This window comes from Bufo bufo, chromosome 7, assembly GCF_905171765.1.
Source record: "Bufo bufo chromosome 7, aBufBuf1.1, whole genome shotgun sequence".
Lineage (NCBI taxonomy): Eukaryota > Metazoa > Chordata > Amphibia > Anura > Bufonidae > Bufo > Bufo bufo.
In genome coordinates, this window is record NC_053395.1 from 189,422,115 (window position 1) to 189,439,317 (window position 17,203).

At 42.7% G+C, this 17,203-nt stretch overlaps 1 protein-coding gene across 1 annotated transcript in view; it reads left to right on the top strand.

The window, feature by feature from the left end:
* Positions 1-291: 291 nt before the first annotated feature.
* The window catches only part of ABCB11 (ATP binding cassette subfamily B member 11), an 87,215-nt gene continuing 70,303 nt past the window's right edge, over positions 292-17,203 (top strand). The window contains exons 1-3 of the mRNA XM_040439518.1: positions 292-360; positions 9,052-9,089; positions 16,124-16,154. Of these exons, the coding sequence (XP_040295452.1) occupies positions 9,062-9,089; positions 16,124-16,154 (59 nt within the window). The 5' untranslated portion in view covers positions 292-360; positions 9,052-9,061. The remainder of the gene's footprint in view (positions 361-9,051; positions 9,090-16,123; positions 16,155-17,203) is intronic.

A 17,203-nucleotide genomic window follows, 5' to 3' on the forward strand; every position in this document is an offset into this window, starting at 1 on the left:
ACCAAATACAGGGAACAACTATCAAAATCAAAAGAATGGGAACATTTATTGCTCTGACAACATAATGATTAACCATCCTGTATGATAAAATATATAATGAAACAGGAAGAAGGTTAATCAATAGTTCAAGCTCAGGGAAACGCAAAGATTCTCGGTGAGACATTCTTTTCTGTCAGATTACCCAGCGTCCCATGCGACATGAATGCTTTTTACCCACAGGGTGTGAACTACTGATAAACTTACTAATAGGTAATGATAAAGCAGTTTACCTCAGTGAAAAGAAATCCCAGGAGCAGCATCTCGACAAACATTTCTTACCGACGCTTGGAGTACGCAGTTATTACTACTAGAGCGAAAATTGTAAGTACATTATGATTTATCCATTCATTTATCTACGTTGATAATTGCTGTTAGTTACTGTTTCAGGTGAAGCCTTAATTCACATGGCATTATTACAAATCTGTGTGGTGCGGGATCCGTAAGATGGGGCCTATAGACTGCTACAGTACAATATTGTACCTCTGCTAGCCTCCAATTTTACATGTAGGCACACAGAGGTGAAAAGAAAAAGGTGACATGCATCGTATGTGATGTGTTAGGCTGGGTTCACATCATGTTTTAATCCTCCATTTGACGTATATTAGGGGAAAAAAAGGATACAAAACGCAGAACACCACGTTCTTGTATCCTACTCAGTCCGGTAAAAAAAAAAAGGTATCCTTATTTTACCCCTGAGGAAGCGACAGCGAAACGCGCATCGGGGTCAGGATTACACTGCTCGGTATTACGTGAATGCAGTACTCTTAGATGTATTATTTACTTGTATGCACTCTGCACTTTACTATTATTATGGTATATGGGCATACTTCCTTAGACTCACATTGACTCTAGGAAGGAGTAAGTACTTTACTGTTTGGGGTCTTTATGATGACTCTCTCCTCCAGCGTCTCAGGTGTTATAAAAGGAATTTAGTTTGTCGTACATTGGGTCCATCTAGGAGTTGCATGTGCTGATTAATTAGTCCTAGTTTATCTTGTTTCTGTGTATCCTAGCTGCTAATATTGGATTAAAATTACTTATTTTGTACGATATATCTAGCTGTGTGTTCTTATGTTGGGGGGATGACTTTTTTTTACAATGGTAGTAAAAAAAAGTATACTTTTATTTTTAGAATGGAACTCTATGGCATCCGTTTAACATATATGTTTTTTGTATACGTTGAATGGATGGGAAAAACGTGATGTGAACCCAGTCTTGAGAGATATTCTCTTAAGGAAGCAGCACATGGAGGCAGTTGAAGCGCCTATAGCTCTAGAATAGGACCTATAGGGACTTCTGTGTTCCCCTGTACAGGCTCCATGTGACGCTCTAGGCTTACAATAACAGGGCATTCTGTATGCTTCCGCGTCCATGCCGCAAAAGATAGGACGTGTCGAATCTTTGGTTGCACCTCGTGAACACATCGAAGTCAATAGGTCTGCACCACAATGCGGGATGCACACAGCCAGTACCCATGTTTTGGCCGTCTGTGGTTTGCGGTCCACAAAATGAGCCTGGATCTTTCACGGTCCTGTGAATGCATCCTAAGGCTTGGTTCAACATGTCTCCCAGTGTTCACTGAGTTATGTATGTAAGCTAGGGCATCTGATGCTACTGCATAGTAAGCCTGCCACCCCCAACTGTAGGGTGAAATAGACTTAGTAGGGTGGTTGGAAGCACTGAGGCACTTAATTAAAAACTGTTGAGAAAGACATTGATGAGTACATCAGCTTTCCTTATTTCTCGCCATTTCCCTCCACAAGTTTTGTTTGTTAGGCTAAGTATTAAATTAGCCTTAAAAGTAACCTATCACTATTAATTACACTATAACTGTGAATATATAGGGGGTCATTTTCTATCAGATATATGCCAGTTTTCTGGCGGATATATTTTGCAGATTGCAGAGCAAAGGTTATTGTTATTATAAAAAATTTTTTATAAAAATGTTACATAACTGAAATCATATTGGGGCAGATTTACTACTTGAAAATGAGCCAGACGCAGTGTGCCACATTCATCAGGCACCGCAGACACAAATTAAGCTTCCTAAAGGGTGGTATAAAGTTACACTAGACAGGCTAACATGCACCAGATCTATCATCCAGAACCAGCCACTGGGATAAGTTTGTAGTCTAAGGCGGGTAACATATCGATTAAATATGCAACTTTTTGCTCTCTTTTTTTCTGGATTGTCTGCTTGGTTTCAAGTAATTTTTGTGTGACTAATTTACTACATTTGCTGGGACAGTCCTGCAAATTGGCAATCAAAAGGGACGGCGCTTGTGAAATCCCCATCCCAAAGTGAGAATACGTGAGTGTCCTGACTGTTTTGGAACCCTTCCCAGGTTTTACAAGAGGCAGGGCTTTAATATCCCCATTTTTACATTTTCATTGTTGGTATGTAAGAATGTTTAGTCACAAATATAGGGCAACGAAATGTCAGAATGTAGAGAAAACTAGGACTAAACCCCTAATACGGATGTAGTAGAGTTAACACTCATGCTTTATGAGACGTGGTATCTAAAATAAATGCGTTAAGCAAACACCTTCAATTGCTTTTCAATGGCTTTTTTTTCAAGATAACGCGATGAGTTAAGAAATTTGAGTTAAGAGTTTGTGTGTTAACCCTGCTACATCTGTACATTTTCATGAGTCACTTACTGTAGTTTAATACTGCATGTACAATTCCTGGCCGAGCAGGCAATAATCAGGAGGAACCATTTCTTCCCGATAATTGCCTGCTCGTCAGTGGAGGTGAAGAGCTGCATTTACATGCAGCAATCACCTCCACTGTATGGGGATGAGCGATGGCTACCGCTATCACTCATCCTCATACAGCTGCATTGTTTCTGGGCAGCAGATCCCTGGTTACATATGTAGCGTGATCTGCTGCCCAGAAATGACGGTGCATGAAAGACCATTCCACCCGATCAATGAGCTTTTTGCTTGTTCATTTGATGATCAGCAGCAGATTTACACTGGCCTATTATTGGGAACGATCATTCCAGATAATCGGCCCACAATTGGGCAGTTTATACCCGCCTTCTGGCCATGTTCAGATGTGCCTTACTTGCTACAAATTTGCAGTGTAGGTTCCACATTCCAAATCCCTAGCAAATTACAATACATTGCATGTGCATCCATAAATCATTTTCTCCTGTTTCCTTCACTCCAGCACCAAAAGATTTACACAGGCTGCCAGACATCAAAGGAGGTCAGAAAGGAGATCAAAGAAATACGATTAGCCCTAAAGGATTATCCAATCCCAATAATGACCCCCAGAATGCCTGGGCCACTCATCTAAAACATACTTACCTGCTCCCCAGCACCCGCGTTCCTCCGGATCCCTGCACGGCTGCCACTGCATCTCTCTGTTGCGCGGATCAAAAAATCCAGTGATGGGGGGAGCAGCCAATAGCAGCCGTGACGGTGCCCAGCCTCCCTAGCGTCACCTGCTAGGGAGGCTGGTCACTATTGTCACCTGCTATTGGCTGCTTCCTCTATCACCGGATGCTTTGATCCGCGTGATGGGGAGATGCAGAGGCAGCCGTGCAGGGATCCGGAGGAACGCGGGTGCTGGGGAGCAGGTAAGTATGCTCTAGAGGAGGAGCCCAGAAATTCTGTGGGTCATTTTCGGGATTGGATAACCCCTTTAAATGTGGTGACAGGAACCTGTGGCCCCCCTGTCTTGTGAGCCCGGTTGCAACTTTCACTAGTGCAACCCCTATAGTTAGGCTGCTGTGATCGGTAGACAAAGCCGCATGTCACACGCTTTGCTGCGGAATCTACTGTGAATTTTTGGCAAGATTCATGGCGGAAAAATTCTACCATTTGTGGCCTATTTATAATAAAATACAATGAAATTGATTAAAAACACAAATACTTAAATGGCTGATTTTTTTTCTGCACGGATAGAACGTAGGTTACCTCTGTGTATAAGGTCACCCTAGGTTAATCTCTTCAATGGCTACTTTAGGATAAAGGGACAATCCGTTTTTACAGATAACACAGTGAGACACCGTGCACTGGAGCAAATTCTTCATAATTATTGGTTACACAAGGCTTGCCAGCATCCTACCATCCTTCTAAAGCCCAGAAATTTGTTTTTGTGTTTGGAGCACATCTACCCAACACTACATGATGTTTATAGATTGTTTTCTGGATTTTTACCAAGTTTTTTTGCAGTACATAGTGCTCAAGACTGAAATTTGAATCCATATCAGGCCTGCATTTTCACCATAATGACATACACAGAAAGAAGGGAGATTAAAAGCAGACATCAAACTGAAGCCCATTGTGGTACCTCCAGTCAGAAGATTCTAGTTCCCCTCAAACACCCTTTTATAAATCTTGGCCCAGTCCCTCAACCCCTTATTTATTAACAATTAAGCTTCTTTGGAGAGGTGAATCCTACATAGTCACCACTCAATACCAAAAGCGATGGGACCAACCAGGTAGTATCTGTATAGTGTGCTGCTATAATGCTTATGGCGTAATGTATCTTATGTAAAACATTCGTTTTAAGAGGTTTTCCAGGACTCTTGGCACCCACGATGATTAGCATTTTTCTTCAATGGCCTCTTCCGTGTCGCGTTCATCAGTCACATGGCTTAGGCACAGCTCAGTCTCATTCAAATGAATGGACCTGGACTGCAATACCAGGCACGGCCACTATACAATGTACGGCGCTATGCTTGGCAAGCTGTGAGGAGGCAGTGGGATGGACCCCACCAATAAGATATTGATGACCTATCCTGAGCAAAGCCCCTTTAACTATAGTGGTGGTGCTTAGTAAAGGGGGACACACAATAGCCGTTTTTCAATGGAGAGTGATGAACAAAACCTTCAGTGCAGTTGTCAAAAATAAACACTAGTGTAATTTATTTTATTTAGTTTTTTTTTCTATATGATGTGACTTAATCTGATTCCTGTTTATGTCATTGATGATCCCTGTGATCATCACAAGCCATCCATACCTTTATCCCCATAGGGTTTGCTGTAGACTTGTTGGGGAGTAGGGAGACTGTCTCTCTCCATTCTTAGTTGCTTGATTACTTTATTGCACTGGGAGGATGGCGGAATCGTGCAGACTGGTATTCTTAAAATTAGATAAGGACTGCAGGGATCTTTGAACTGCAAGGCAATAAGACAGAATTGTGTTTGAATAAGCAGCACTGTATAAACTGGTTGGCAATGTTCATGGGACATAATTAGAGATGAGAAAATTTTAAAAAAATTCGATTTGGCCGAATTTATTTGCGGCGAATCGCATTAAAAAAACGGCTATTTCCTGGCTGCAGAGAGCATGTATAGTAGTGTAGAACACTGTGCCTTGCAGTAACATGCATAGGGAGTCTGCTGTGGTAGTGAAATAATACTGTGAGTCAGTATGACACGCAGATGACAGGCGATCAAAAAGGCGTATGCCCCCCAAAATAGTACCAATCAAATTGTCACCTTATCCTGCAAAAAATGAGAATTTCATTTTTGGTAAAAAAATATATATATATATTGTGTTAAAGTAAAAAATTCATAAAAAAGTATATATCTTAGGCATTGCCGCGTCCGTAACAACCTGCTCTATAAAAATATTACATGACCTAACCCTTCAGGTGAACACCTTTAAAAAAAAAAAAAAAAAAAACATTGCCAAAAATGAAATTTTTTGTCACCTAACATCACATAAAGTGAAACACCAAGCAATCAAAAAGGAGTATGCCCACCAAAATAGTACCAATCAAACCATCACCTCATTCTGCAAAAAATAAATCCTACCTAAGACAATCGGTTGAAAATTAAATAAGCTATGGCTCTCAGACTATGGAGACACTAAAACATTTTATTGTTTTAAAAATGCTATTATTGTGTAAAACTTAAATAAATAAGAAAAAGTATACATAAGATAACATAAGATAAGATGCCTTTATTGTCACTGTACAATACAATGTAATACAATGTACAATACAATGAAATGTTGTTTGGAGCAATCCTAGATGCCATGGACAGAGGAACAAGAACTGACATTTAAACTAAAGCATTACACTAGAAAAAACAAACAAACATTGCACTAGAAAGCATTACTATTCACAGTTCACAGCATATATATAGCAAGAGCAAAGTAGGAAGTGCTTATGAGTATATATACACACTGATTCAGACACCACTGCAGACAAGAGATCATCATGGGTTCATGAATGCAGCAGTCACTTTCAGTCTGTGGTAGTTTCTATCCTAGGAAGGGCAATAATCTCCGAGCATTTAGGAGACTGATTGTTTTGGGGTAAAAGCTGTTTTTCAGCCTAGTGGTGCGGGCGTGTAGGGCTCTAAGACGCCTACCAGAGGGTAGGGGAATGAAAAACTATTAGGTATTTCCAATATTAGGTATTTCCACGTCCGTAACGATCTGCTCTATAAAAATGTCACATGACCTAACCTAATAAAAAAAATGTGGCGTTCAGAAATGGAGACACAAAAACATAATTTATTTTCAAAAAAGCTTTATTATGTAAAACTGAAACAAACAAACAAAGAAAGTAGACATATTTGATATCATTGCGTCCGTAACAACCTGCTCTATAAAAATAGCACATGATCTACCCTGTCAGATGAATGTTGTAAAAAATAAAAAATAAAAATGGTGCCAAAAACATCCATTTTTTTGGTTACCTTGCCTCACAAAAAATGTAATATAAAGCAATTAAAAATCATATGTACCCCAAAATAGTGGCAATAAAATTGGCACCTTAACCCATAGTTTCCAAAATGGGGTAACTTTTTTGGAGTTTCTACTGTTGGGGTGCATCAGGGGGGCTTCAAATGAGACATGGCATCTAAAAACCAGTCCAGCAAAATCTTCCTTCCAAAAACCATATGGCGCTCCTTTTCTTCTGCGCCCTGCCGTGTGCCCTTACATCAGTTTATGACCACATGTGGGGTGTTTCTGTAAACCGCAGAATTAGGGTAATAAATATTGAGTTTTGTTTGGCTGTTAACCCTCAATCTGTTAAAGAAAAAATGGATTAAAATGGAAAATGTCATACCCTGCTCAGGTTATGTGCGGAGGTTTGCCAGGTTAGCAGCACGTATGTAGTTTTTTTGTTTTGGGTTTGGAGTTGAGCTGTATCCGCCTCCCTTCAGGTGCACTGGGTGGGGTCGTTTGTATGACTTTAAATTACGGCCATTCCCAGTGTCCTGTGCGGGTTATAGCTTCTATCTTGCTCAGAGGAAGGAAGGAAAGATTTGCTGTTTCTGCTCAGTAACAAGATAAGTAGGTTTTGTTTTCTTTTTGTGTTCTGTCTAGGCTGTTAGAGAGACGCCTGCCCTCTCCAGGTCCTGAGGAAGCAGGCTGTCTCTTTCCCCCTTTCACCATCTTAGCGATTTTAGGGAATCTTCAGCCTTAGGCACGGGGGCACGTTTATTCCCAACTTTAGGGTCTGAACGTGGGCACAGAAGTCTAGGGAGAGCTGGTAGGGATTAGTCAGGAGGTGATCTTTATCCCCAGCTTCTGGCTTTAGACACTAGTTTTGTGGTTTTCTGTTTGTCTATTGTATCTTGTATCCTATCCAGCGTGACAGAAAATCTGCTAAAAAAGTGAAATTTAGAAATCTAATCTCCATTTTCCTAAAGGTTTAACAAAGTTTTTAAAATCAGTTTTGAGTAACTTGAGGGGTGTAATTTCTACAATGGAGTCATTTGTGGGGGTTTCCATTATGTAAGCCCCACACAGTGACTTCAGACCTGAACTGGTCTTTAAAAAGTGGGTTTTGAAAATTGGGGAATGTTAAATAATAAATATTTTATGAGGTTTTACTTTCTGTTTTAAGAGCAGAGAAATTGAAATTTTGATTTTTTTTTGTAAATTTAGGATTTTTTCATAAATAAAGGTGAAATATATTGACTCAAATTTATGACATTCATGAAGTACAATGTGTTAATGTGTATGTACAGTATTACCGCATAAAGTGACATATGTCAAGATTTGCAAAAAATGGCCTGGGCAGGAGGGCGAAAACTAGCCCGGGGTAAAAGGGGTTAATGCTGCAGCTCAGGGGGCGTGCCCATGCTCTCCCTATCACAAATCAGGAGGCAGATCAAGGATGAAACTGAGCATGTGCGGCCATCTCAGTGAGCAGGACAAAGAAATAAGAAAAAAAAAAACTGCAGATGGCGCTATACAGATACATTTTATTGACTAACTCAGCGGCTATGCAAAATTTTTAATTACATGCAATTACAAAATAATTCAGATCTAGGTGCTGGTATGAAAACTGTACAATTTTTTTTCTTAAACTTATTTTAACTCATGATTAGAGTTGAGTGAACCCGAACTCCAAACTGAACTTTGCGAGTTCGGGGACCCGGACCCGAACCCAGACTTTTTCACTGAAGTTCGGGTTTGGGTTCAGTGTTCGGGTTCTATCTTCATTCAGCAGGACCTGCAGTGACGTCACCGCGCTCACCTCTCAATAGATATTTTATTTTGCATTCTGTTTTAAGAATGCTATTATTTTCCGTTATAACCATGTTATAACGGAAAATAATAAAGTGAAGTTCGGGTCCCCATTGACTTAAATGGGGTCCGGGTTTGGGGTGAAGTTCGGGTCCTGAACCCCAACTTTGACCTGAAGTTTGGCCAAACCAGGCGAACCCGAACTTCCACGGGTTCGCTCAATCCTACTCATGATGTTTAAGAGAACTATTTAATAATATGTGTTGTGAAATTTGGTGACAGATCCTCTTTAAAGGGGTATTTCAGTTAGATCCACTTTACCCATGATAGGGGATATTAGATCAGTAGGGGTCCAGCCAATGAGACCCCCACCAATCATGAAAACAGGGGCCCCGTACCCATAAAATGCTGCTGCCACTCCACTTATCAATGTGGGACAGCCATAAATAGGCAAGCATTCGTACCAGGCTATTTCCCCGTAGTCTCTTAGAATACCCCTTTAATTATTATCATGTTCTGTATAGCTGGTTATGAAAATATCATTCTTATCTTATCTCTTGCAGTGATAACTACATGGAAAGCCAAAAGTCTTCTACCAATGGTAAATACTGTTATTTTACAGATGTTAATAAGGCCATGTTATATAAGCATAAGTATGAGTCAGTGTGTAAATGATTTTATAACCCATTAGGATCTAAAACCCATTTCTGCTGTATGCCCAATACCAGTATTCCACTATAGTCACTGTTCTAGATGGCAGAAGAGCTGATCTCAATTATGTTACTCACTTTTCTATGTGGCGTTACTGAGAGCTCTATGAGTAATTAGTATGATACATAGTTACACAATTACATAGTTGATACGGTTGGAAAAAAACCCATCAAGTTCAACCAAGGGATAGGCGGGGATGTGAATTTTAGAAAAGGGGAGTGAAACCCAGATTTCTACACATTTTCATAAGCATTAATGTCATCTACTTTTAAGAATTCAGCTTGTTTTAAAACCTTCCACTGTTCCTGCGGTGACCAGGTCTGGACATTTCCATAGATTCACAGTTCTTACAGTAAAAAAGCCTTGGTGCCTCTGAAGACTGAACTTTTTCTTCTCCAGTCGGAGGCAGCGCCCCCTTGTCTTTTGAGGGGATTTTACATGGAACAGCTTTTCACCATATTTTTGTATGGCCCATTTATCTATTTTTATAGGTTAATCATGTCACCCCCCCCCTAAAAGGGCCCTTTACATGGGCTAAGAATCATGCAGATTAATCGCTAATGAGCGCTGTTAACGATGATCTGGCGGTGTAAATGTGCCGGCGATTACCCAATGGACAAGCGAAACGCACGTTCATCTTGTAATCATTTTGTTTGTGTGCACGCACAAATGATAGTTGCAGGGATGCTCAACCTGCGGCCCTCCAGCTGTTGTAAAACTACAACTCCCACAATGCCCTGCTGTTGGCTGATAGCTGTAGGCTGTTCAGGCATGCTGGGAGTTGTAGTTTTGCAACAGCTGGAGGGCCGCAGGTTGAGCATGTCTGGTTTATTGGAAGCAGATCGGCACGATCTCCTGCCGGCAAACAGCTAGTAAGTATGGGGAAGAGCGATGGCATTAGTGATCATTCCTCCCAATATTGTGGAGGAGATCGCTGCATGTAAATGCAGCGGTCTTCTCCACCAGCGATCAGCAGATTGTTGGGAAGGAATGCTTCCTTCCTGACAATCTTCTGTAATATCATCCCATGTAAAGGGAGCTTTACATGTCTTTTCTCAAGACTAAGTAAATTTAATTATTTTAATCGTTCCTCATAGCTAAGGGTGCATTTACACCAACAGATTATCTGACAGATTTTCTGACCAATCATTGGTCAGATGGCTGTTTATACACCAACTATTGGTCTGACTGGACAAAAATTGGCCTGATTATCTGTTTGTGTAAATGCACCATAAGACCCTCCAGGCCCCTTATTAGTTTAGTTGCTCTCATTTGTACTTTTTCTGCCTCCAGGGCATCCTTTCTATAGAATGGTGCCAGAACTGAACTGCATAATCCAGAGATACTCCAGTATAAGATCATGGGAAAACCATTGCAGCTCCTAAAGGGACCATATAGGGAATGTGATTGTCTCCAAAGTGAGACTCCAAAAGGACAGTCTTCTGGTAGACATTCTCTGCCCAGACAATATTATATCTAAATAGAGATGGCCCGAACTATCCGACGGCGAACAGTTCCCGGCGAACATAGCTTGTTCGCGTTCGCCTCTGCCGGGCGAACACATGCGATGTTCGGTCCGCCCCCTATACATCATCATTGAGCAAACTTTGACCCTGTACCTCACAGTCAGCAGACACATTCCAGCCAATCAGCAGCATACCCTCCCTCCCAGACCCTCCCACCTCCTGCACAGCATCCATTTTAGATTCATTCTGAAGCTGCAGTCTTAGTGAGAGGAGGGAGACTGTAACTGCTGCTGATTTAATTGGGAAATCGATAGCTAGGCTAGTGAATTCAGTGTCCACTCCAGTCCTGAAAGACTCATCTGATCTCTGCTGTAAGGACAGCGTCCTGACAGCACCCCAAAAAGCCCTTTTTAGGGCTGCAACATTAGTCTGCTTTTTTTTTTTCCTTTATATACATATTGCAGTTGCCTGGCCTGCCTGTGTGTGAGGAGCTGCAGGCCCACAGACTGTAGTGTGCCCACTGCCAGTGCTCACCCCTGTCATTCCGTGTGGCACAGGACTTTGCTTAAAAAAAGGCACTTAATTTTTACACTTTAATCTAAGGTTAGTTGCCTGCCAGTGTGTGTCAGGCTGACTTCCACTGACTGTAGTGTGCCCACTGCCAGTGCCCACCACTCATACCGGCTGGCACAGGACTTTGCATAAAAAAGGCATTTAATTTTTACACTTTAGTGTAATTTCAGCTGCTTGCCTGCTGCTAGTGTGTGTCAGGCCGACTTCAACTGACTGTAGTGTGCCCACTGCCAGTGCCCACCCCTGTCATCCCGTGTGGCACAGGACTTTGCTTAAAAAAAAGGCACTTCATTTTTACACTTTAATCTAAGGTTAGTTGCCTGCCAGTGTGTGTCAGGCCGACTTCAACTGACTGTAGTGTGCCCACTGCCAGTGCCCACCCCTGTCATCCCGAGTGGCACAGGACTTTGCTTAAAAAATAGGCACTTAATTTTTACACTTTAATCTAAGGTTAGTTGCCTGCCAGTGTGTGTCAGGCTGACTTCCACTGACTGTAGTGTGCCCACTGCCAGTGCCCACCACTCATACCGGCTGGCACAGGACTTTGCTTAAAAAAGGCATTTAATTTTTACACTTTAATGTAATTTCAGCTGCTTGCCTGCTGCTAGTGTGTGTCAGGCCGACTTCAACTGACTGTAGTGTGCCCACTGCCAGTGCCCACCCCTGTCATACCGAGTGGCACAGGACTTTGCTTAAAAAATAGGCACTTAATTTTTACACTTTAATCTAAGGTTAGTTGCCTGCCAGTGTGTGTCAGGCTGACTTCCACTGACTGTAGTGTGCCCACTGCCAGTGCCCACCACTCATACCGGCTGGCACAGGACTTTGCTTAAAAAAGGCATTTAATTTTTACACTTTAATGTAATTTCAGCTGCTTGCCTGCTGCTAGTGTGTGTCAGGCCGACTTCAACTGACTGTAGTGTGCCCACTGCCAGTGCCCACCCCTGTCATACCGAGTGGCACAGGACTTTGCTTAAAAAATAGGCACTTAATTTTTACACTTTAATCTAAGGTTAGTTGCCTGCCAGTGTGTGTCAGGCTGACTTCCACTGACTGTAGTGTGCCCACTGCCAGTGCCCACCACTCATACCGGCTGGCACAGGACTTTGCATAAAAAAGGCATTTAATTTTTACACTTTAGTGTAATTTCAGCTGCTTGCCTGCTGCTAGTGTGTGTCAGGCCGACTTCAACTGACTGTAGTGTGCCCACTGCCAGTGCCCACCCCTGTCATACCGAGTGGCACAGGACTTTGCTTAAAAAATAGGCACTTAATTTTTACACTTTAATCTAAGGTTAGTTGCCTGCCAGTGTGTGTCAGGCTGACTTCCACTGACTGTAGTGTGCCCACTGCCAGTGCCCACCACTCATACCGGCTGGCACAGGACTTTGCTTAAAAAAGGCATTTAATTTTTACACTTTAATGTAATTTCAGCTGCTTGCCTGCTGCTAGTGTGTGTCAGGCCGACTTCAACTGACTGTAGTGTGCCCACTGCCAGTGCCCACCCCTGTCATACCGAGTGGCACAGGACTTTGCTTAAAAAATAGGCACTTAATTTTTACACTTTAATCTAAGGTTAGTTGCCTGCCAGTGTGTGTCAGGCTGACTTCCACTGACTGTAGTGTGCCCACTGCCAGTGCCCACCACTCATACCGGCTGGCACAGGACTTTGCATAAAAAAGGCATTTAATTTTTACACTTTAGTGTAATTTCAGCTGCTTGCCTGCTGCTAGTGTGTGTCAGGCCGACTTCAACTGACTGTAGTGTGCCCACTGCCAGTGCCCACCCCTGTCATACCGAGTGGCACAGGACTTTGCTTAAAAAATAGGCACTTAATTTTTACACTTTAATCTAAGGTTAGTTGCCTGCCAGTGTGTGTCAGGCTGACTTCCACTGACTGTAGTGTGCCCACTGCCAGTGCCCACCACTCATACCGGCTGGCACAGGACTTTGCTTAAAAAAGGCATTTAATTTTTACACTTTAATGTAATTTCAGCTGCTTGCCTGCTGCTAGTGTGTGTCAGGCCGACTTCAACTGACTGTAGTGTGCCCACTGCCAGTGCCCACCCCTGTCATACCGAGTGGCACAGGACTTTGCTTAAAAAATAGGCACTTAATTTTTACACTTTAATCTAAGGTTAGTTGCCTGCCAGTGTGTGTCAGGCTGACTTCCACTGACTGTAGTGTGCCCACTGCCAGTGCCCACCACTCATACCGGCTGGCACAGGACTTTGCATAAAAAAGGCATTTAATTTTTACACTTTAGTGTAATTTCAGCTGCTTGCCTGCTGCTAGTGTGTGTCAGGCCGACTTCAACTGACTGTAGTGTGCCCACTGCCAGTGCCAACCACTGATACCGGGTGGCACAGTAGCTTGCCGATAAATAAGGCATTTAATTTTTAGACAGTAGTCTAAATTCAGTTGCTTGCCTGCTGCCAGTGTGTGTCAGGCCCGCTTCCACTGACTGTAGTGTGCCCACTGCCAGTGCCAACCACTGATACCGGGTGGCACAGTAGCTTGCCGATAAATAAGGCATTTAATTTTTAGACAGTAGTCTAAATTCAGTTGCTTGCCTGCTGCCAGTGTGTGTCAGGCCCTCTTCCACTGACTGTAGTGTGCCCACTGCCAGTGCCAACCACTGATACCGGGTGGCACAGTAGCTTGCCGATAAATAAGGCATTTAATTTTTACACTTTAGTGTAATTTCAGTTGCTTGCCTGCTGCCAGTGTGTGTCAGGCCCGCTTCCACTGACTGTAGTGTGCCCACTGCCAGTGCCAACCACTGATACCGGGTGGCACAGTAGCTTGCCGATAAATAAGGCATTTAATTTTTAGACAGTAGTCTAAATTCAGTTGCTTGCCTGCTGCCAGTCAGTGTGTCAGGCCCTCTTCCACTGACTGTAGTGTGCCCACTGCCAGTGCCAACCACTCATACCGGGTGGCACAGTAGCTTGCCGATAAATAAGGCATTTAATTTTTACACTTTAGTGTAATTTCAGTTGCTTGCCTGCTGCATCACCGGGACGTGGCTAGCTTGGTATCCAACCTTGTGCAAATGGGGAGTTTGCGGTTGTGCAAATGAACTGTTTGCGGTGCATTAAAAGGGGAGTTTGGTCTGTCAATGTCTGTGATGCGGGCGTAACCCTTACACTACCTGATCGATACAACATCATACCTGATCGTATACACACACTGGATGTTTTAAAGCACGTTATTCCAAACAATTTAGGAATGTTAGTTGATTTATGCCCTTTATGGATTAAAACCCGACTCTGCGTCCACTACGTAATTTTCCATGGGAGTTTTGCCATAGATCCCCCTCCGGCATGCCACAGTCCAGGTGTTAGACCCCTTGAAACAACTTTCTCATCACTATTGTGGCCAGAAAGAGTCCCTGTGGGTTTTAAAATTCGCCTGTCTATTGAAGTCTATGGCGGTTCGCCCGGTTCGCCAGTTCGCGAACATTTGCGGAAGTTCGTGTTCGCTGTTCGCGAACTGAAAATTTTATGTTCGCGACATCACTATATCTAAACCTTTATCCAATTAAGGATTTTCTCGTCTTCCACTAGGCCAGTCTTGCATGGCTTCTTCCTCAGCAAAATTATGACATTTACTAGAGTTTTATATAGTTTTCTGTTTGATGTTTTTGTGTGTGTTTTTTTATGCAATTGTGGTGTCATGTACTTCGCTATTCATATCTATGTAACATTTATATTGTTTTAAGTTCATCTTGAATTCACCTTGAAGGATCATTATTGTGACCTATAGTCATAGTTGTATTCATAGATAATAATTACTCCTGAACAGCCTTTGGTCTTAAGATAACATGTGGGATAAAATGTGGGATTATGCATTACACTGTACAAAGGCAAATTGTGCAAAATGCCTTTTCCTCTGATTGGAAATGTCCTGAATGAAAGACGCAAGTCCATACTTGAGATGCCAATAGTTTTTTTTTTATTGATATTGTATGGAAAGGCTGCCAGAACCCCATGGGTGTTTGCTCATGAATGGAAAACAGGAATCATCCTTTTTTTCTGTACTTTCTCCATTGAAAAAAACTGCACCATCGGACAGCCACTCCCTTCCCCCCTTCATAAGTCCACGTTCACACAGCCATTATATGGGTGCTGTTTAGTGTCTGTATTATTACTGCAAATCCTGTAGGCGCACAGGAGGTCTAGGTATATTGCATAATATGGATACTCAAATGGGCCTGTATTATGATTGATTATGGCCTGTTTTCAGGGAGTTAAAAAGATCAGTGTGGGTTTGAAACCCGCACCCCCACAGATTAGCAATTAGAAGGGGTCGAAGCACAATGCTGAGTTCTGCGGCCTCTTCCTAAGGGCTCATACGCACTATTGTATGGCTGTGGTGCCCGTATTGCAGACCGCAAATAGCAGCTCGCAATACATGGTCACCGGCCATGTGAACTTTGTATCATGGATGTGGACCCATTGACTTGAATGGGTCCGCGATCCACAAAAAATGGCCAAAGATAGGGCATTTCCTATCTTTTCCAGAGTGGAGGCATGGATCGGAATCTTACGGGTCAAAGATAGGGCATGTCCTATCTTTTGCCGTATTTTGCGGATCACGGACCCATTCAAGTCAATGGGTCCGCATCCGTGACATCCCGGACAGGTAATCAATATTGTTCTCCTGGCTTATTCCATTAAGAGGGGATTTATAGTAGTACAGTAAATGCCCCTTGAACTTTGTGAAATTTGCCTATGGCCAGCTTTCTATTCATCTGAAAATGGTTGCACAATATAATATTCTAATGTTTTATGACACATCAACAGGACTATAGAGGCTCTCATTTATTGCTTTCTTGAATACATTAATTATTTATTGCGGTCCATTGTGTGGTTCTTTTTCAGATGGAGAATTACAGTGTTTACAAGAAGATGGGTATGTATTCGCAGGATACCTAAGTAGTAAATATGTGGTGGCATCTGGAAAAATAAGGGGGAGAGCAATTGTGCACCGTGGCTAATTGAAAAGTGCCCCCAGACTCAGGGCTGCTCATGTTGTACAGAGGGCACAACAAGTAGGGACGTAATTATAGGGGGTGCAGAGGTAGCAGTTGCTACCGGACCCAGGAGCCTGAAGGTGCCCAAAGACCCTTGTGCTGCATAAGAAGGCACCGGTATTATGGAAAGTGCATGCTGGTCAAGTGGTCAAGTTGCACCTCTGGCTGGAGGGAAGGGGTTAGATTAAGAATTTGGGTTGGGGGGGGTTCAATTTTTGCCTCAGACAGCACAAAGGCTATGTGCTTCCCTGCTCCTGGCCACAAAGCACTGAGGGAAGGGGGGCCCAAGCTAAACTCTTGCACCAGGGCCAATGAGCCTTTAGCTACGCCCCTGACAACAGACAATCATGCTTGTAAGGTGCTGGCCTGGCGGCTGCACGCTGTCTCTCCAATATCTGGAAGATTGAATGGAGGTAGAGGAGAAGGACTGAGGCTGTTCACAGTGCTGCTGTGAAGGCACAGCTCAAGGGCAGTGAAGTTGAGAAGCTTTTTTAGTGTTTAAAAGTAACATGTTTTGGGACTGAACAGATCTCTTGATCAGGCAGAATACACCAAAGCGCGAAACATGCTGCTTTTAAATACCAATAATTTTTATCAACTTAGGTTCACTTCCATAAAGACGTGCCTTCCAAGCATTGATGGTTGTGTATTGAAACAGCAATTAACGAGAGGTTCTCAGGGATAGGATAAGCCATCAGTGATTGATTAATGGGGGCTCCAACCCCGGGGAAGTAAATGTGATAGAGCTGCAGTACCAGGTTCCTTTGAGATGGGAGGTTGTACCTATTTGAGACCCAAGAGGTCGGACCCACCAATCAAACATTAATGGACCATTCTATATTTCACTTTACCATACAAGCTAGGTAATTATAAAACAGTTGTTGGTAGCATTTGGAAAAAGTGGACCTTTTCTATTAAAATTTTAGTT